The sequence below is a fragment of the Dendropsophus ebraccatus genome, chromosome 1 (genome assembly GCF_027789765.1).
Source record: "Dendropsophus ebraccatus isolate aDenEbr1 chromosome 1, aDenEbr1.pat, whole genome shotgun sequence".
Lineage (NCBI taxonomy): Eukaryota > Metazoa > Chordata > Amphibia > Anura > Hylidae > Dendropsophus > Dendropsophus ebraccatus.
In genome coordinates this window covers 134,225,770-134,247,796 of record NC_091454.1, presented here as the reverse complement: position 1 = coordinate 134,247,796, position 22,027 = coordinate 134,225,770, and the positions used below count along the sequence as shown (strand labels likewise).

At 40.4% G+C, this 22,027-nt stretch overlaps 1 protein-coding gene across 1 annotated transcript in view; it reads right to left on the bottom strand.

The window, feature by feature from the left end:
- LRGUK (leucine rich repeats and guanylate kinase domain containing) overlaps window positions 1-22,027 on the bottom strand; it is a 49,691-nt gene that overhangs the window by 13,829 nt on the left and 13,835 nt on the right. The window contains exons 6-11 of the mRNA XM_069956216.1: window positions 21,899-22,023; window positions 15,872-16,015; window positions 11,873-11,953; window positions 8,431-8,517; window positions 7,539-7,645; window positions 5,068-5,187 (exon numbers count right to left, since the gene is read on the bottom strand). Of these exons, the coding sequence (XP_069812317.1) occupies window positions 5,068-5,187; window positions 7,539-7,645; window positions 8,431-8,517; window positions 11,873-11,953; window positions 15,872-16,015; window positions 21,899-22,023 (664 nt within the window). The remainder of the gene's footprint in view (window positions 1-5,067; window positions 5,188-7,538; window positions 7,646-8,430; window positions 8,518-11,872; window positions 11,954-15,871; window positions 16,016-21,898; window positions 22,024-22,027) is intronic.

Genomic DNA, 22,027 nt, shown 5'->3' with positions numbered 1-22,027 from the left:
AGATTGACGTCCACCTATGGTAAATTCAGTTGATTGGACACGAGTTGGAAAGATGGGCCAGATTTATCAAAGTGTATAAAATACAAACTAGTGTAAACTGTTCATAGCAACCAATCACCGCTCAGCTTTAAGCTCTGGTAAAATGAAAGCTGAGCTGTAATTGATTGCTGTAGACCATTTTATAACCACATATCAGAGGGGGGGGGGGAAACAAACCATGAAGAGGAAAGAATGCCCATATAGCTGAGTCAGGATTGTGTGGAGGCAACAGATCTGGAGATAGGGACAAAAATGTTCAGCTGCACTGATAGAACCGAAAAGCACAATGGCCTCTATAATTCTTATATGGAAGAAGTCTGGAACAACATAAGTCTGTTCTGCTGTATGTTTACAGTGCTGCAGTGTAATCTCCCCTAAGCTTATCAGTAGCACCTCAGTACAGCGCACAGTGTAACCACTTCATTGCTGCTGTTTCTTGTATTTTAGCTCACATGTTGCAAACCCAGTGCATCAGTAACCCCTCCTTCCCCTATATGCCATCTATAATAGTAAACTGTATAAATCATCCCCCAGCACAGTGCACAGTTCAGTGCACTTTCACTAGCAATATGTCATGGAATAGCAGTAAGGACTAAGTATTGTGCTGCCATTTGCTAGACACTAAGGGAGGGAGTAACTACATGCGTACAACTGATAAAAAGCTCAGCTCTGGTCCCATTAACTGAATTAAAGAGAATGAGAAATAGCTGTGAAATATGGAGAGGGTTCTTAGGGGCTCAGTAACATAAATGAGAGCACTCAAATCACCCAGTCACTACTATGAAGAGTTAATGTAACTAAACCAGACAGATCTTTTTTTTTTTTAATCTTGAAACGACAGGTATGCTTTAAATAAAAACTGATGAATTGCTTTCAAGCATATAAAAACTGTGATAATTGTAAGCAGGTGTAGTTTCAGCTCCATGTGCTATACATTGCTCTAGCCAAAAGTGTGACACTATGGTCTAGATTAAAACAAGGTGCCACATATGGACCTCATCTTATATCAAAGTAGCATGCTCTTTAGTGATCTAAACAATGAAACATCCTTACGTACACTGTTCATAACTTGGAGGGTAAATCGGTCAGTCTTCAACCTGCAAGCGTGGTTATGGCAGACTGACTGCTTAGGCTAAAATACAATTTCTTTTCAATTACTCCACCCAAGTGCATGACTCTCAGATAGCTTTTTCTCTTTATGCCTGTCATATCTGTGTATCAATTTTGAATTTTGATCCACCATATATAAGATGCCTATGTATAGCTCTGTTACCAGCATCATTGAATAACAAGGTGTCTCTCATTAAAGGGGTTGTCCAGCGAAAATCTTTTTCTTTCAAATCAACTGGGGGTATATAGATTTGTAATTTACTTCTATTAAAAAATCTCAAGTCTTCCCATACTTATTAGCTGCTGTGTGTTCTGCAGGAAATGTTGTTTTATTTTCAGTCTGAGACAGTGCTCTCTGCTGACATCTCTGGTCGAGACAGGAACTCTGTCTCGGTTTTCAATGAATCCCCATAGAAAACCTCTCCTGCTCTGGACAGTTCCTGTATCGGCCAGAGATGTCAGTAGAGAGCACTGTGTCAGACTGAAAATAAAACAATGTTTCCTGCAGGACATACAGTAGCTAATAAGTATGGGAAGACTTGAGATTTTTTTATAGAAGTAAACTACAAATCTATATAACTTTCTGACACCAGTTGATTTGAAAGAAAAAGATTTTCGCTGGACAATCCCTTTAATGTTCTGTACTGTAACACTATGCATACAGGGAGGAAAATAAGTATTTCATACACTGCTTATTTTGCAAGTTTTCCCACATACAATGAATGGAGAAGTGTGTATTTTTTTCCAAAGGTACACTTCAACTTTGAGAGACAAAATCTATATTGTATGAAATCTAAAATCACATGGTATTATTTTTAAATAATGAATTAGCACTTTATTGCATGGGCTACAGGACAATAAGGCAAGAAGCTTGGTGAGAAGGCAAGAACAACACAGGATAGGGAACAAGAAAGAGATTGCGGGGGTCTGATCTCCATACCCCACGCCCCCTGCTTATGAATACAGCTGCGGGTACGGTATGTGACCCTGATGTAAGATTCTTACAAGCAGAGATTAGCTTTGTTACACACACACCACAATCCCATTGTTTACATGAAAAGAGTAGAGGATCAGCTACTCATATGTAATGTAAGAAGAGGAGGGTCACAGTGTAAAGGGAACTTGTTGGGGCAAGTATTTCCAATAGGGTTGCAGTGTGGCCAGCAGGAGGGGGAACACTACAGCTGGCACTATACTGCACGTTCCATTCCCAGAATCAGCTTTGGCTATTGAATGAATGACTACAAGTTCATCAGTGAACCTTAGTGACATGTATAAAAACATGAGCGTTTTGTCATTTCGTATGATTGCAAAATTACTCCTGATAAATTCTCTTCTCAATAGATTCTGCAGCATTAATTTCCTGCCTTATGAGAAACTTATTGAGTTGAAGTCTGTCATTTTTCAATGCGAATCAAAGGAAACTGGAATGAATATCCCTTCAATATTATATATGGGCAAAACTTATCAATAACATATGCTATCTGTTATATAAATGTACATTCCATACGTTCATGTTACAGTCCAGCTCCTAGCAGAGATACTCCTTTCCTCTTAAATCAATGTTAGACTTCATTATGTAGAGTGATTTGCATGAAGATTTAGTATTATTTCTTTACAGAATCCTGCATGGTCACACATGTGTGAATCCAGCAATCTAAAATATGTGGAATTCACAGAATGTGTGTTCTGTGTTAATTGTAAAATGACTATAACGCTAGGTGTTCTGTTATTTTTGTAAGAAATATGTACATGTTGGGGTTAGCATCAAACATGCTTTTTTTCCCCAACTATTTACAGCACCATGCAAGAAAGACATTATTACAGGCTATGACACGTTTTTTAATTCAGCACCTTTCTTTAAAGCTTATCTAAACTTAAGTATACACATTTGTATACTTACAGGTCCTTGCAAAATTATTTCCTCCCTTCAAAATGTGTTTAGATTTACTGTATTACTAAAGTGACACCTAGTGGCCAATTATGAGGGTGCAGCTTTATTACAAGAACTACCTTCATGTGTTTTCATATTATACTGCTATTCAGCATCTGTTTTTTTTGCATGTGTCTCCAATGTACAGTAGTTTTCACAATGCAGAAGTTATGGATGAATAAGGATTATTTTATCACGGATGGTTTATCATATAAACATTATCACTTTAAGTTTTTCTTTAGTGTCTCTCAGGCAGCTGTCCTAGACCCTCAGGTGGCATTTACCTGCTTAACATCCTACAGCTAAGACCATGTGTAAAGACTAAAGTTTAGCTTATGTATGGCTCCAGCCCAGCCAAAAACAAAGCTGTTTTGCCTGCTGAATATGGCATGGCCAAAAACAAACATTGCAAAAACCTAACTAATTTCTGGTACACTGTAGTGGCTACAAGTGGCCTTACTCTGACTAAAAACCCTTTGGACACCACCTGCACCTAACACTCCTGTACACAGTTTGTTCTCTTCCTGACTTGTCTGATTTTGGAAGCAATCAGCTATGTTTTCTAATCACTAATAAGCGTGTTGAAAAACATACTATTACTGAAAACATGTAGATTAAAACTTAAACAATTTTATTAGATATGCAGATGTCCGGTATCGCATAGTAGGTCCTCAGCACTACTATACGATACCGGACATCTGTTCGTGGGGATCGTGAGTGGCTCAGTTTGAGCCCGGTTTTATTATTGCACTGTTTGTCCATTGTGACACTCTTTACCTGATTTAACTGCGTATGTTTTGACACCAGCGGGTTGAGTATTAATTTTTCAGTGCTTCTCCATTATTGATGTTTCATTGTCCTGAGTGACATTCTGGATTAGTGGCAGTTTGTGACCCCGTTTTTTTCTTGCTTGCTGTTGGTGAGACCGGGGTGGCAGATAGGTGCCACCGTACATTATGCAAGATATATAAAGTTTTTGCTAGGGGTATTATGTGTCATTTCACAAGTGGTGAAACACATTATAATTTCTTTTGGCATAGTGCCGTATCTTAATCTATTTATTGACCTACATTGAGATTATCTATTAGACCACATTTTTAATGCATATCTAATAAAATTGTTTAAGTTTTAATCTACATGTTTTTAGTGATAGTGTGTCTTCTTGTACATGTAGTACATTCATGGCCACCAAATATACAGGTGGCATCTTCAGTGATTTTTGTTGAAAAACATACCTTTACTGATGAAGCAAGAGGACCGTAAAAAGATACTCCACTTTTAAAAAATATGGGCAGGTCTAATCTTGGCAAGTGCCCATAACCCCCTGCCCCTGTGCCAGCCCCACACCTCCTTCTTAGAATGGGCTCAGTGTACAAGGGAGTGGGCACTTTGCATGTTCAGGCCACTTCAATGAGTACTTGCTTACATATTTTCTAAAAGTTTAGTATCTCCTTACAGACACCTCAGTTCACATAAATAAGGGTATGATTATTCATCTTATTCTACCCACTGCTGTTGTAAAGTAAAGGGCTTATAGGTTCCCTTTGGATTCTTATTCCTCGGATTAAGTAATACAAAATTGTCATTACAAATCCATAACAGTTATCTACTTGCTGCATTACTTTCTAAGGACTATGCAAGCCCATAGTTTTATAGTTTTCTTTGAATAACATGTTATTGTTTCAACTTTTAATTGAGGAAAATGTGGTTTTTATAACAAAAATTCTTCTGATTTTTTAATAATGGATGTTCTCACCTAGGATGAAAACCATTTTTATCTCCTTATGCATTGTAGCCCAAGTAGAAAAAGTAAGACATTCAGTAAGTGATGCATGGGCTCAACCCTTAAATCTGGGATTATGACTTCAAAGAAACATTTCATCTCCACCACAAGGACTTCCTTCATTTTACACTAGATAGTTAAGTTCTAAAATATAGCCTCTTTGATTTAAAGCACATTGAACACTGAAAGATTAATGTCTTACCCATAGCGGAAGAACTCCTTGAACTCCCTGCACATTCTGTGAGCTAGTTCCCGCTTCCCACAAGACTGGGGCCCTGTCAGAACTAGCATAGGGTAGGGGGTATCCAGATTGGGCAATGTGCTGTAACAAACAAGAAAAACTTGTCATTGTGAGGTGTAGATCTGTGTCAATCTGGTATAGATCTGGTGCTCATTTTTCTAGCATACTACATACTGTACCTTATGTACTGAGTCTTATGAAACATTACTACATGGAAAAAAGATTTGCCCTCAACGTGATGAGCATTCTAAGCTTTATTTGATTCTTTAAAATAAGCATTAAAGAAACTATAATATAACTGCAAACTGGTTACAATCGTATTTTGGAATTTGTAGGATTGTTACTCGAAAACATTGGAACACATAGCAAACCCTTCTAGCGCCAGCATGAACATTTACCAGCTCTTCAAAGGCAAATAAAGGTTATTCCTTTGATAATAATAATAATAATAATAATAATAATAATAATAAATAATAATAATGTATATGATATCTCAATCTGAAATTTGTCATGTGATGAACATATGGGTACCTGGAATGCACCAAGATAGTTTTGTGTCCATCACATGGATGGGACAGATTTTGTAAAGTAAATATACAATGAATATCAACAGACCAAACTATGTGACTATGTTTGTTTTATTCATGTAAATAATGACTGTCATAGGTCTTTAAATGAGCACAAACCAAGCATGTTGACAAATGGAGGTAAGAAGGATGACATTCTGTGGAGAGATGTATAAACTAATAGACTTGTCTGCGTTTAATTCTATAAGAAACAGGCAAACAGTGTAATCAGGGCATTAGAATAAGTGCTAAACAATAAAAATCAACATGACAGTCATTTTATGTAATCTGACATTACCAGGTATGACCATTCACAACATATGGTAAAATAGGTATTGTACCATCGCTCGTAGGAAAGATGGACATCCGAAAGGGGTCATTACGGCTGCATTTAATGTCTTTTTAAAGTTCAATAGGCCAGATGAATGTCAACGGCAGTCTGTGTACATAGCTTTTAATATACTGCAAAGCATAAACACAAATAAAACATTTCCAACTCCACAGGTAAAATCTCCCCAAACTTTACTTCATTCTTTATAAAGTCAAAACTGACACGTTTTGGATGTCTCATGCATCCCTATTTATGGCATGTATGATATATCTGAAAGGTTGGTTTTGATGTTTAAGAGAATGAAATAATATTTGGATGGATTTTTTGACAGCAGATGTAAAAACTTTTATTTGTGTTGTGTATGGCCTGAGTTTTCCTTGGAATCAGCTGGTGGTTTTTGTGTGTTGCATCATGTGGATATAGATAACAGACAAGGGATGAATGCTAAACAGCTGGTGTTGCTGATCACCACAAGTGCTATGCATTACTGTACAGCTTTTATTTTACAGTACAAGTCAATAGTGGAATTAGCTGTAAAAAGATACAGCTGCATCTGGGTAATATATTTTGTGGCACATTTTGAGAGCCCATAAGTAATGTGAACAGAGCCTGTAGAATATGCATCTGCAACTGATATAAAAAAAAAAATCTGCTTTATTTTTGGACTTTACATTGACTCCCATTTGAGTACTTGCTATGGCTCTATTTTGATTCTATTTGTGTAATTTAGCTGAATTGTATTATTTTGTCATTATCATATGAAACTGTGACAATGCCTTCTGCTGTGGATTTACTGCTATCTGAAACCACATGGTAAGTAATACTGTTGAGGCTTATGTACACTGAACAATAAGACTGAGTGACTAGAGTAATGTATCATTTGCTTTATTTTTCGTCTTAGATGGTCTTATTTCATATCACCAACCATGTGTGTCACATGTTCAGTGTGTAAGTCGGGATATCTCCTGATGTAAACACTAAAAGTGTCTTTCGGAACCAACTATTAGAGGACAGGGCCCGGAACCAACTATTAGATGATAGGGCCCTGAACCAACCATTAAAGGACAGGGCACTAAACCAACTATTAGAGGGCAGGGCACTGAACCAACTATTAGAGGACCGGGCCCTAAACCAACCATTAGAGGACCGGGCCCTAAACCAACCATTAGAGGACCGGGCCCTAAACCAACCATTAGAGGACAGGGCCCTAAACCAACCATTAGAGGTCAGAGCACTGAACCAACTATTAGGTGATAGGGCCCTGAACCAACCATTAGAGGACAGGGCACTGAACCAATTATTAGGTGATAGGGCCCTGAACCAACTATTCAAAACAGCTCGCAAAATCCGAGAGTGTCTTCTACCACCAGACACAGAAGACTACAGTAGCATCAGATCGGAAGAGTAATTAAGTAATTATGTTCTTATTCATACATTGCAATTTGTGAAAATACAGAGTGCCACTTAATCTTCTGATTGCTGTTTTTTTGAAAAATCCAAGATTAACATCTATAGTAATCAAAAGTAGGTATCACCTGTCAAAGATCTTCTGTGGCTGGATCATGCTGTACATTACATTGGCCATATGATCTCGGGCTGCAATTACCTCTGGAGGAGGGGCATACTTATTCACTGCTGCCACCTAAGTATTGTCCAGAAAGTAAAACAGCAGAGATATTAGTCTCAGTAGATGACCATGAGAGCCTATATGAAACATTATAAACTATTTGAGGTAAACTAGTTGCATAAAGGCTTCTTAAAGAAAACAGATCAACGAGATTGGCTCTAGTTATTGGGACCTGCTTTGTATGTCGTAAAGGCCCCTTAGAGTGATTTTTAGGCCTGGGTATTCCCAGTTCAGCCCACTATCCCCTATTTGCAATGAATGGAACACTCATCACACCTGTATGGTCACTGTGACTTGTTAACATTCTTTCTTTACGGGGCCACCAAATGTTTTGGAGTTCAGTGATCAAAAATGTTCAATGGCACCATAGAGTATAAATGGAGTGCAGGCGCAGGGAGCACTCCATTCACTGCAGGAACAACTGTGTCTCGTGGATACATCAGACCTTCGCCTCACACTGTTAGTATGTTGCAACTATTTTTCTGCAAATTCTCTAAAACTACTGTATAGTTACACATAAGTGACAGACCGCTAAAATCGGTGTGTCTATGACTACATCTGAAGGGGCTTTAAAAATAGACCTAAAGTCCCTCCCTTTAAGTAGTTAGCACTGCACACTTGGCAGACTGGATGCGTATAGAGAAGATGCACACTGTACTGAGATGTCTTTGTCAGGTCGTGATATTCCTCTGGGAAGAACTATATTTTCCTCCCTGCATCACCAATGTAATTACTAGGCAACACTGATTGCTTGGGGAAGATGTTTATTAATTGGTGGAAGCAGGTGTGCAGATAAATACCTTCTCTTCAACTCTGATCTTCTTCTGATCCAGTTCAGTTAATCTCGGCAGCATAAACAGCACTGACAGCCAATATTCTGCTTGTTCCTGAAAAAAAAAAAGGCATACCTAAGAAAAAAATCAATGTACAGTACACTTTGTATTATACACATAAATATTTAGCAGTACAATGCAAGTATAATTCATCATAGGAAACACATTCTAAATTACCAGGAAATAACAGAGATTGCTTATGTTAATGTTTTACACACGAGGGTGTAATGTACAGCCAGTGTATGAACATCTGAATGTGAACAAAACAAACAGATGCACAGCCTTGTATCTGCAGTGAATCATGTATTAGGCTATGTTCACACTACGTAAAAAACACGACTGTATTTGTGCAAACAACAGCCATTGTTTGCACACATACGGCCATTGTTATGAAATAGGGCCGTGTGTTTTACGTAGTATGAACCCAACCTTAGGTATTATGTATCTTAAAGAAAAAAATTAGACCTGTTTTTACAGAAGAGGTAGTTCCATAATAATACTATATATAATAATAAAGTTCTATAAATGAAAAAGGTTCAAAACGCAAGTTGGGATTTGGGATGTTAAAAATATATCTATTAGGTATAGGGCTGTTGCTGCCATGAGGCCAAATGAGTTTATTACTCAGGGGGCAGATTTGTAGAGTCACGTGGGGCTGCATGTTACATGGAGTGGCCATAAATTATACTGTCTGTTACACACCACTGATTTCATTGACCCCATGACCTGCAGATAATAGCTGGACACAGATGTAGAATGCAAGGAAGTCGGGACTGCAAACACTTTGCAGGTATTATTATACACTTCTGGTATTACAACAAGTGGTATCTACCCCTGTAAATAGAGCCCAAAGTGTAATAGTAGTATAAGCAGGAATAAGATCACCATAAGTAGTCACAATTAGAGATGAGCAAATCACAGATGAGCGCTTAGTTTGATCTGCGCTCCACTCATCAAGCTGTCAGCGCTGCTCTACTCCCTGACACTCCCCCAGGATGCCGGGAAAAGCTGGATCCAATCCTGGGAAACTTCTCCCAGTTTCCCAGAATTGGATCCAGCTTTTCCCCGCCACCCGGGGTGGAGTGGCAGGGAGAGGAGCTGTGTTGACAGCCTAGCGACTGGATGAGCGAAGTACAGATCAAACGAAGCACTTCCCTTCGTTTAAATCTGCGAGTCGCTCATCTCTAGTCAGAATGTTTTGACTTTTGTACATATGTCAGGTGCTTTTATTCTTGTAGAAGCATTAAAGATTGAAGAATTGTTCACACACTTGTGGAATTGGAAACTTTGAAACCTTTTCTGTCTTGTCCTCACCACAGATAGAAGGTAGTGCTTGAACAGGGTGATATATGGTAGAGCTGGATTGTGTATGCACTTGTTATTATAAGCTGCAGGCTTTCTGCGCCCCTTACTTACTGTACTGTGATGGGGAATAATGCCATTTCAGGTTTTGCCTTAAGCAGCAGAAAACTAAGAATTAGCCCTGATTAGGTCACATGCACTTGCTGATACTGCTTAGAAGCCCTCTAGTCAAACTTTTTTTTTTTTGTACAAAGTCAACAAGGAGCTGCAACTTATTATAACGTATTGTGATCAATGTGCACAAGACAGCATCATGCAACTGTAGCTAAGTCATCTTAATACACAAGCTCATGTTAAATGCACTCTCTAATAGTTACTGGATAACTGAGCAGGTCTTTTGAATATACTACATTCACAAATGACATCTTCTTTATGGCATGATATATTGGTGTATACATAATTGGGTCCAACAATCAGTTTGTCTATATAGATGAATTAATATCAAGTGAGCTTCTTGAACGGAATTGGCGCAGAAACTCTGGGTGGAACTCCTCTGCGTGGACTTAGCACAGAATCCTGCCTTCTATCACTTACAATGGGAGGGCGCGCGCACCTCCGCTCTCAGCGCGTCTCCGCTCAAAGAATTGAGCTGATTCTGTAGTGTGAACGAGGCTTAAAAGAGTACCTGTCCTCAAAAATAACTTTTCATGTCATCAGACGTGTCAAAAATTATTGATCGCTGCTGAGACCCCAGATATAGCTGGGGATAGGGCGCCCTGACTGCATGATCCACTCCCTGGCTGCTCACTAATTACGACAATTTAACCTCATAAACTGTAATGAGGATAAACTTTGAGTATAGGTATGGTGGGGAGTGAATCACACAGCTGCACAGTACCTGTCAAAAGTTATTTTTAATGACAGGTACTCTTTAAATTGCTACCACATGATTGGCTGAGAAAAAGTTTACATTTGGGTGGATTCACAATCACAGATTTGGCTACAGTGATTATGTCACAAAATCTGCCAGTGTTATATGTAGATATTGATGCAGATTTGCCACTGACTTGCTGCAGATTTCACCCATTGCATGGGATATGTTGTGGCCAAACCCATGATATAAAGCTACAATAGCGTGATTCAGCCCTAAATGAGTAAGTGGCTTTTTATACAGGAATGCCCATGCCCATGCACCAATTTATCAGATTGGAGCTCAATTAGTGATCCTTTTACAAGGCCCAAAGACTGTATGGCCAGGGCTCCATAAACAATCACTGGATCCTTTACTTTCATTATTGTCAGCTGCACATCCCCTGTTTACAAAGGATGATGTGTGGTCAACCAACAATGTTTTTTTTGCAATTGCTCATTCATCAGCAGGTCTTTTACATGGGGCAACAATCAGCCTCTTCGGACGATAATTGCTGTGTAAGAGGCCCTTAGAGGGGTTGTCTGGTGTTAAGTAACTTAATATATTGCTGCTGGTATATAATAAACAATAAAGAGCTTATCCTCACCTGTCTCCTGGAGCCCTTATGTGTGTCGCCGTTGTCCCCTGCTGACTGCAGAGCCTTCACTTCTAATACAAACTTGTCTCAAGAGTGACAGTCCTCTGAGCCAATCACTGAGGAGGGACAGCACCACGGTCAGTAATTGGCTAATCAAGCTGTCACTTCAAAGACGAGTTCATCTCTGAAGTAGAGGCTCTGCAGTCATTGGAGGACAACAGCAACACTGCTACAGGACACCAGAGGAACGCTGAGAGGTAAGGATAGGCTCAATATTATTTTGAGATATATTTAACGTTAACTAATGCCAGACACCCCCTTTAAGTGTACAGGTAGACCCCATAAAGTGGCCATTTCTGTATAGGTACAGTTACACAGGGTGGTATCATTGTACTGCAGGGAAACCAAATATAAGTACAGAAATTTATTTATACATTTCATAAACCTGCATTAATATAGTTCTGTGCAGCTCCATGATCCGCCCTTTTATAATTGTATCCTAAAAGAGATTTAGTCTAAGATGATAATTAGCATTTTAGAAAAATTGCGAATATGTATATACAATAATAATAAAAAAAAAAAGATGTAACACCACTTACTTGCACTGGATTTTGTAGGAGATTTAGTACATGTAGCAATGGTAACTCTTCAATAAAAGCAATTTCACTTATCTGACAGATCTAAAATAAAAGCATTGTTAGAAAGACAACAGCCAAGATTAATAAGGATAAAGTCTTTTTTCTTTCTCAAAATAATAGAATAGATGTAAACTAGATCAAAAGTCTATAATTCGTACCAAATACCTACTGAAAAATATTCCACGTAGTGAATAAATTTATTTTTTCCACTGACCATATGTTAATACCCACATCAAACATAACATATACTTGATATATCAGTTCAATGATCAAATCAATTTTCTCCTATTAGTTTGGATTATAATGAGAAAAAGTCTTAAACAGTCACTGGGACACCACCTAGCAAACAAATCGGTGTTCACTATATGTATCTGAAAGTATGCCTACATAGCATTAATGGGGTATTCCCATCTGGAGTAGTCATGCTCTATCCACAAGAGAGGGTATAACTAAGAGATCTGACCACTAGGGTCCCACCGCTAAATGGAGCCACTGAAGACAGCCAATTGCAGCTTTCTGCTCTCTTCAGCAGCTTGTGGATCGGCTCTTCAGTGGCTTGCTTCTCTTAGTTATGCGTTATGCCCTATGCTGTGGGTAATGTGGATAGGGCATAATTACTTTTAATAGCACTGTACAGAGAGTGCATTCACATATAACAAGAGAGTGGGCTAGGGCTGCCTTTAATCGAGAGCTAACTGATCTGAATTTGATCTTTAAAGTGACACTGTCACCTCCTTTTTGCACTCTGACATCTATACACAGGTGTAAAGGGTAAATTTAGCGGTTTTCATACCTTATTTTATATCATACGTCACGGTGCTTGTTCTAGTAAAAAGTCATCTTTTATCAACTGCAGATTGTGTTAACAGGCTGGCTGAAAGGTCTAGACCCCACCCCCTTTACGTCAGCCAATCAATGGGTGTCAAGGGGGCGGGGCCAATGGTGCCTCGGCACCGCGAGGCCACGCCCACTCAACAGAATCTGCAGTTGATAAAAGGACACTTTTTACTTGAACAAGCACCAGGACGTATGATATGAAATAAGGTATGAAAAACACTAAATTTACCCTTTACACCTGTGTAGAGATGTCAGAATGCACAAAGTGGTGATAGTGTCACTTTAAATTGGGAGAGGATATTGTGGGAGTGCACTAGGATAACACAGATTTATTGAAGGACAGCCCTTATATATAATTTCTATCATGATCCAGTTCTGCAATTTTTTTTAACTTTTGCTACTACTGTTGCTTAATCCACATTTTAGTGATAAACCCTGTGTAACATCTGCTGACATAAACCTCCAAACATAGCCCCGATCCCATTCCACCGTATCCCCAACCTGACCTTAGTGTTTGCCCCAGCTCTTCTAACTCAACTCTTCAATCAATCATGAACTAATGGAATATTTCCCTCTTCATATAAACATGCAATCATCACAACCATCCTTAAAAGCTATCCCTTCATCTATCCTCTTTATCCATCTCACCTCTCCCCTTTGCCTGGAAACTCCTTGAACAACATGTCTACACTGTCCTCCCACTTCTTATCCAACTCACTTATTAACCACCTGCAATCTGGCTGCTGCTCCCACAACTCCACAGAAAAGGCCCTAAGTGGCTGATGATCTGGTAAGCGCCAAATCCTCACACCAATACTTTGTGATCATTGACCTACCTTCTGCTTTCAACACAGTTGACCATACCTCTCACACCACACATTCACCTCACGCCCCCACTCTTGGTGCCCCCCCAAGGCTCTGTCCTAGGGCCTCTTCTTTTCTCCATCTATACCATGGGTAGGGAATCCTGGCTCACCAGCTGTTGCAAAACTACAAATACTATCATGCCTGGGCAGCCAAAGCTTTAGCTTTTAGTTTTGCAACAGCTGGAGAGCCAAGGTTCCCTACCCCTGATCTATACGTTTGGCCTGGGGAAAACCATAGAATCCCATGACTATGACTACTAGTAGCACTTCTATGCCAACGACACTCAAATCTACCTCTCTGGTACAAGATCCCAGAGTGTCTATCAGCTATATTTTCTTTCTTCTCCACCCACTTTCTAAAATTTAACATGGACAAAACAGAATTTATCATCTTCCCCCATCTCGCACAACCCCCCCCCTTCCCGCACCCCACACCTGACCTGTCCATTACAGTCAGTGGCTGCACTGTCTCACAAGTCTGCTGTTTTAGTGTCACCTTTGTTGCCTTCCAAGAGCTGTAACTGTTTTTATTTTCTCATCAACACACTTATTCTTAAAGGGAACCTGTCACCCCCCCCCGTGCCGGGGTGACAGGCTCCCGACCACCCGTTAGAGCCCCCTATACTCACCTGATCCCGCCGGGTCCCGCTTCTGGAGGTGGTCGGGTGATGAAGATCTCAGCCGCTGCAGCCTGGCGCGCGTGCTGAGAGATGAGTCCAACACCCATAGAGAATGACAGGAGAGTCCAGCGCTCCGTCATTCTCTATGGGTGTTGGACTCATCTCTCAGCGCGCGCGCCGGGCTGCAGCGGCTGAGATCTTCATCACCCGACCACCTCCAGAAGCGGGACCCGGCGGGATCAGGTGAGTATAGGGGGCTCTAACGGGTGGTCGGGAGCCTGTCACCCCGGCACGGGGGGTGACAGGTTCCCTTTAAGAAAAAAAACAAGTAATTAAATTACACTGGCTGCCACATTCCAAGATCCATAATCAATTCTTTATTTTTTTATTAGTACTATTTTCAGGTACATATATCTTTTTGATATTTTTTCAATTTTTTTGCCAGAGGTGGATTAAAATGCAGTAATACAGATGTTACCATTTTAATTACTTTTTTTTACATAATTTGCTATTCAGGATAAATAATGAAACTATTTTACAGTTCAGATTGTTATGGAAGTGGCTCTACAAAATATCTGTGCTTTTTTATGTTTTATATTGAATTGTTTTAAAGGAGAAGTCCGGCCTCAGATAACTTTTGACAGGTGGCAGAAGCAGGGGAAAGTGTAACAATGAAGCATTCCTTCCTCTTCCCGTGCTTACGATGCACTGCCTGACTGGCCCCAGGACCCTGCCAGAAAGCATTTTCCCCCCAAGTTGTGATGATGTCACGACTTGGGAAAATGCTGTCCCAGCTAATGGACAGCACGCTCAGCCAAACAGTAACTTGAGCAGCATTCTGCCCCAGTCACTGACTTCACTATTTCCAGTCACTGACTGGCTGAACAGCCAGTCCACCAACTGGGTCAGGACGTTGGCAGCTCTGGAGATCACAGAGCCTGAAGGGGGTCCTCGAGCAGCGATCGGGCCATGAAAAGGTTTGGGGAGGGATGAGTAAGGACCCTTTGTTATTTTCCCCCAGTGCCCCTGCAATTAAAAAAAAAAAAAAAAGAGTGAGGCCAGACTTCTCATTTATAATAGAATATATATGTATATGTTTTGTTTTGTTTTTTTAACTAGGGGACTTTTATCTGGTCATATACTGTAATGTACACTGCATTATTGTTAAAGTGCAGAGTATTATGCCTTTTGGCATAAAACTGACAGGCAATCTATACAACTATTCCTATGGCACAGCTGTATAAAGGCAAAATACATGGCAGACATGAGGCCTTTACTTCAAAAGACCCCTGGCTGCCATGGAAATCCATCAGCGCCAGGCTGCCAATAAGGTAACAGAGCTTCAGAGATTTCTTAGATGTCGAGGACAGGATTATATTGTGTAAGGGTTAAACAACAAGGAGTGAAGGCTTCTCTGCTTCTACTAGATGGAGTGGGAGCTCCAGTGTTTCCAGCTTCTGTTGGCTTATTATGATCCCACCATAAAAACTTAAATGGTTTGAAATTAACGCCTCTTTGTGATCAACTGTACTGGCAATCACTAAGGAGTTAAACCACAAGATGGTGCTGGCACACAGAATAGGACTTATGTTAAATAAAAATGTAAAAATAAAAACACAAACAGAAGTTTTAAATACCTCATTATCCTCAAGGTTGAGAGTCTGCAAAAATTCTGAATCCTCCAGGCCTTCGAGTGTAGTAATCTGGTTAGAAGAGAGGTCCAGGGTTTGTAAAGATTTAAGATTTTCCAAGCCAGTGATGTTCTTAATCTGATTTGAAGCCTTGAACATAAATTTTGGGCAATAACATAAAAAGGAAAGTTTAATAACATAGTATTATTCCTTTTTTAAATAATCAGCACATTGCTTTATAGAGGGGTGTTATAAATATGCTATGGACTGGGGCTGCATAACTTTATGGCCAGGTTCACATTCTGTATGAAAAAGAACACTGCAGAGACACCATCACATGTCTTGACTTCAGTGAACTAGCCAGACCTTCCCTCCGGGAAGGAACAACCAAGACAAAGGCGTTCTCCAGTCAAGGAAACCACCTCAGCAAGGTATCTATCCACAGACAGCTGTTACGGGGTTTTTGCCCCTCATCAGTGTGGAGTAGGTTTCTGGCTAGTGGGAGCAATGACTAGTAAGTGCATATTCTGTATGACACCGGCTGTTCTGTGACCCGGTACTGCAGTGACCCGACACTGCAGTATCGGCCAGATGAACTTAATTTGTGCTGAATTGGGATGCGGGTGGATCTGTGTGTGTCCGCATCCCAATTCACCATAGCACACAATGGAAAGCGCAACCGAAGCCGTACTTTCCATTGTGTGAGCTGTTAGTGTTGTGCACCCGCTATTCAATAAATTGCGGCCGCAAAAAAACAGACATGTCCCGGACATGTATACACTCCGGCCAGGATCCCATAGACTGCAGTGCAACATAAATTTTCTACTAATCAAGGCCGTTGTTGCAAATCGGCAACAATGGCCATGATTAATAGAAAATTTACATTGTGTGAGCCTAAAAAGGAACCAGCCACTAGTTTCATACCTGAAGTACAGGCAGCATTTAACACTGATAGACTCCCTTATCACATTTAAGTGTCCATTGTGAACAGTTCTGTTGTTTTAGAAGAATTATGGTTATAATTTTGGCCATGAACATGCCTCTAAGTCATCAGGCCCTGATTGACAGATCTCTCCCTATGTGAGTATAGTAAGAAATCTGTCAGTTATGACCAGAGGACCGCCCTGATAACTTGAGGCCCCATTATCACCTAAAATTAAAACTATGATTACTTTAAAATGGCAAAGTCATTCAGCGTGAACCATAGATCATTGTGATAGGGAGGCCAAGCCTGTCCGTGATGCATGCAATCCTTGGTTTGAGCAGCATGAAATAGTGACAGGTTTCCCTTAAGCATGTACTGGCCACTTTGTCCTTGCTAGTTGTTATGTGCATGCATTGTGACCGCACTAAATTGAAACCACAAAGCAGACTAAAGTTTACATAACTTTTTCCCACTACAAACAGGAAAACTAATAAAAGTTGGATACATGGTTGCAGCGATGTTACATAAAGAAGCATACTGTTTACTCTATGAAGTCAGTGATGGTGCTGAGCTTATAAAGGAAAGCATTTAAAACACGAGGCCTGTAACAAAACTACTTGCTGATGCTATTTTAGATCATTCTTGCCTTTGGCAGCTGGAGATTCTACCAGCATTTATACAATTTCATATATTGTTCCACAAACTGGCATAATGTAAAATCAGACAGAAGAGAATCATCTGACATGGGGATAAAGTGTGCTTGCCGAAAGTGAAAACATTTATATAATCCAGTTCTGAGACTTCCCCTCCTGCTGATACTGAATGCATTCTGACTAAAACACAGCCGCCGGCAATATCAACCAAATGACAGACGAGCAAGAGGATTCATAACAAATACTCATGCATAAAGGATAAATGAGCATGCCTAGTCATTTGTATAAAAGGTCCCAATAACATTGCATTACATATGGTAATAATTGTCAAACATTTTATTTAGCCTGGAAACAACTAAAATTCTATAATATATTATTCTTGGAACTTAAAGCAACTCTGTACCCACAATCTGAACACCCCAAACCACTTGTACCTTCGGATAGCTGCTTTTAATCCAAGATCTGTCCTGGGGTCCGTTCGGCAGGCGATGCAGTTATTGTCAGTGCCCAACGGCCGTGGCCTAGATTGTGTATGCATTAGGCTGGCACAACCTCTCTGTCCCTCCTCCCCACCCTCCTCATCATTAGGAATGTCCAAGGCAGATTTTCTCCTATTCGTCAGCTGTGAGAGGACGGCACATGGGCTGGATCGTTAAAGGAGACCTGTCACCCCCCGTGCCGGGGTGACAGGCTCCCAACCTCCAGCTAGATCCTACTAACCTCATCTCGCAGAGTCCCGCTCCCGGGACGGAGATATCCTGGTCAGAAGCCGGCGCACTGTGCAGATAGGTCCTTCATCCATAGAGAATGAATGGAGCCGGACTCGTCTCTGCAGCGCGCACGGCTCCATTCATTCTCTATGGACGCCGGACCTGTCTCCACAGCTTCTCACCAGGATATCTCCGTCCCGGGACCGGCTCCCGGAGCGGGACTCGGCCAGATGAGGTGAGTATAGGGGATCTAGCTGGGGGTTGGGAGCCTGTCACCCCGACACGGGGGGTGACAGGTCCTCTTTAAGGCACCTGTGCAATGTTCACTGCAGAGGAATAGGAAAAATCCTGCCAGTGGCATTCCTAATGATGAGGAGGGTGGAGAGGAGGGACAGAGGGGTGGTGCAAAGTTAGGACACAGATACTCTAGGCCACAGGGCTGCAAGTTTAAAAGTTGTTTTTTATGACAATTACTGCATCACCTGCCGAACGGACTCCAGGACAAATCTTGGATTAAAAGCAGCTAACCGAAGGTACAAGTTGTTTGGGGGGGACAGATTGTGGGTACAGAGTCACTTTAAAGAGAACCAATATTACAGATAAAGGCACCTGCAGTGGCCAATAGCTGTGCCAACAATCTTTCCTACCATATCTTCATCGACTCTTTAGCAACATTAGGTGCTGGAAAACAGCCTTTTTTCCCAGCGCATGGGGTATACTAACTAGGCATAAGAGTGGAGGCCAGCCCCTGACAATCCATGGCTCTCTGCCAGTGCACTCTGTTATGGTGACTGAAAGGAAAAGAGGCCTCTATGTCTGTCTGAATTGCCAATATGCTTTTTTTCACATCCTCTGTTGATACAGATTTCGAACATTATAACGGTTCATTTACAGTTGTTCTCAAATACACAGAATTTTTGCTTTCTTGTGCCTTTTTCAGAGAATATGAATGATAACACAAAAACTTATTTTCCACTCATGGATAGTGGTTGGGTGATGCCATTTATTGTCAAACTACTGTGTTTTCTCTTTCTAAATGATAATGACAACCAAAAAATGACCCTGAACAAAAGATTACATACCCCAGTTCTTAATACTGGGGTAACATCAATGACAGCTTGAAGTCTTTTGTGATTGATATGGATGAGGCTCTTTATTTTCTCCAATGGTAAAGCTGGCCATTCTTTCTGAGAAAAAATGATATTGAGATCAGGAGACTGAGATGGCCACTCCAGAATCTTCACTTTGTTTTGCTGTAGCCAATGACAGGTCAACTTGGCCTTATGTTTTGGACATTGTCATTTTGGAACGTCTAAGTACGTCTCATGCACAGCTTCCGGAATGATAAGTGCAAATTTGCCTCCAGTATTTGCCAATAACCTGCTGCATTTCTCTTTCCTTCAACTTTGACCAGGTTTCCTGAGCATTTGTAGCTCACACATCGCTAAAACACCAGCGATCCACCTCCGTGCTTTACAGTAGGAATGGTGTTCCTTTCATCATAGGACTTATTAACATCTCCCCAAATGTAACGATTATTGTTGTGACCAAGAAGTTTGATTTTGGTCTCATCACTCCAAATAACCTTGTTCCAGAAGTTTTGAGGCTTGTCACTGTGCTGTTTGGTGTATTGTAGGCGAGATACTATACTATGTGGCATTTGTACAGTAATGTCTTTCTACTGGTGACCATGCAGCCCATTTTTCTTAAAGTGTCTCCTTAGGGCCCATTTTAATCATTGGGCGGAGAGGCGCACAAGCCTTTCCATTCAGGCAGGATTTGGTGCTGAGTCCGCAAGCTGGGGTTCCGCACAGAATTTCAGCCCCGATTTTGTAGTGTGAACAAGCCCTTATTGTGCATCTTGAAACAGCCACACCCCTAGTTTTCAGAGAGTCTTGTATTTCAGCTGATGTTATTTGTGGGTTTTTCTTTTGCATCCCAAACAATTTTCCCGGCAGTAGTGGCTAAAATTTCTGTTGGTCTACCTGATTGTGGATTGGTTTTAACAGAGCCCCTAATTTTCCATTTGTCAATCACAGTTTAAACACTGCTGACATTATCAACAAAACACTGCTGACATTATCAACAAAGCGAAGGTTCTGGAGTGGCAATCTCAGTCTCCTGACCTCAATATCATGGAGCCAGTCTGGGGAGATCTCAAGCATGCAGTTCATGCAAGACAGCCCAGGAATTTACAGGAGCTGGTCGCTTTTCGCCAAGAAGAATGGACAGCTTTACCATCTAAAAAAAATAAATAAAGAGCCCCAAAAACAATTATCACAAAAGACTTCAAGTTGTCATTGATGTTAGAAGGGAAATACATGGTATTAAGAACTGGGCTATGTTAACTTTTAAACCAATAGTTTGACAATAAATGGCTTCACCCAACCACTAACCATGAGTGTAAAAAAAAAGTGTTTTTGTGCTCTCATTCATATTCTCTGGGGAAAAAAAGGACAAGAAAGGAAAAATTCTGCCGGGGTAAGTAAACTTCTGAGCACAACTGTAAGTATTTCACATCATCCACAGACAATGTGGGAAGTGTGAAGGAGTCAAAAAAATAATTTAATTTACTCCCCAGTGGTCTGCACATGAGTGGCATATAACTGGCAATAGTAGTTAGCAGAGACTATCGGTGTGGAATTGAAAACCAGGACCCCATCACTGTGTCTAATAGTAGAAATTGTGATACAGCTGGAGTGTGATCTGGTATAGATGCTGAAGAGATTTCTAGAACATATCCTATTTGATTTTTGTCATCTGTGTACCATAAGGTACCCATAGAAATAGATAGAGTACCTATGTCATCTTGACATAAGTAACAGATTTAGAATGGACACCCCTGCAGCTCTGTGGCTTGTCACTTCACCTAACACCTATTGGACAAATACAGTTTGCTCATGGGATGTCAATGCAAAGAATTTACTCTGGCCTGAGTCCTTCTTTTAAGAGTAAATATAGAGTAAATTTAGTTAACAATCCATATAGCTTCTTGTAGTCCTGTATTGATCTGAAAAGTATCTTAATTCATATTATTTTTAAATATACATATATTTCTCATTTTATAGTATGTACAATGTTCTGTGAACTACTTCCTCATTTTTTAAAGATACAGAAATTTACCCAAAATATCTTCCAGATCCATCATTAGTACAGCAAGACTATAATGAAATGTTACCTGTGGTAAAACTGTGTATAGCTTAGGGCCCTATTCCACAGGCCGAGCAACAATGTAAACGAGCGCCGATCTGCTAGATCGTCGCTCGTTTACTGGGCCTATTCCACGGCCCCGATGATCATGAAACAAGAGCTGCAAGGACATTGTTACCGATGTCCTTGCAGCCCTTGTTTCATACATTACCTGTCCGGGCGCAGGTCTTCTTCTCCCGGTCCCGCGCGGCAGCATCGGCTTTACCACTTAAACCACTTTAAGTGAATTGTCTGGCCTGGCAAAAAATTTCCTTTCCTTTCATTCTTCTATGGTGATAACCCACATATTTATTGTCTAATAGTGTGCACGATGGCGTCCAACACAATTTACATGCCTACTACTTTTTCTCTCCATCCATAAATCCAATTACATTTTGGCCTCTATTTCTAACATTCATAATCTACTACTAATACTCTTTGACAGGATTCAGACACTCAGTGATAATTATTATAACTAATTTCCTAGTAATCCTGCTTACTAAAAACACAGGGGCTCTGTTTATTATAAATCAGCTATAAGCAGTATACAGCTTACCAGGCTGAGTGTTCTGATGGGCAAGTTGCCAAATCCACTGATGGTGTGGATATTATTGTGAGCCAAGTTGACGTGTTTCAAGCTGGTACATTTTTCCAGGCCTATTATTTCCTGTATATTATTATCTTA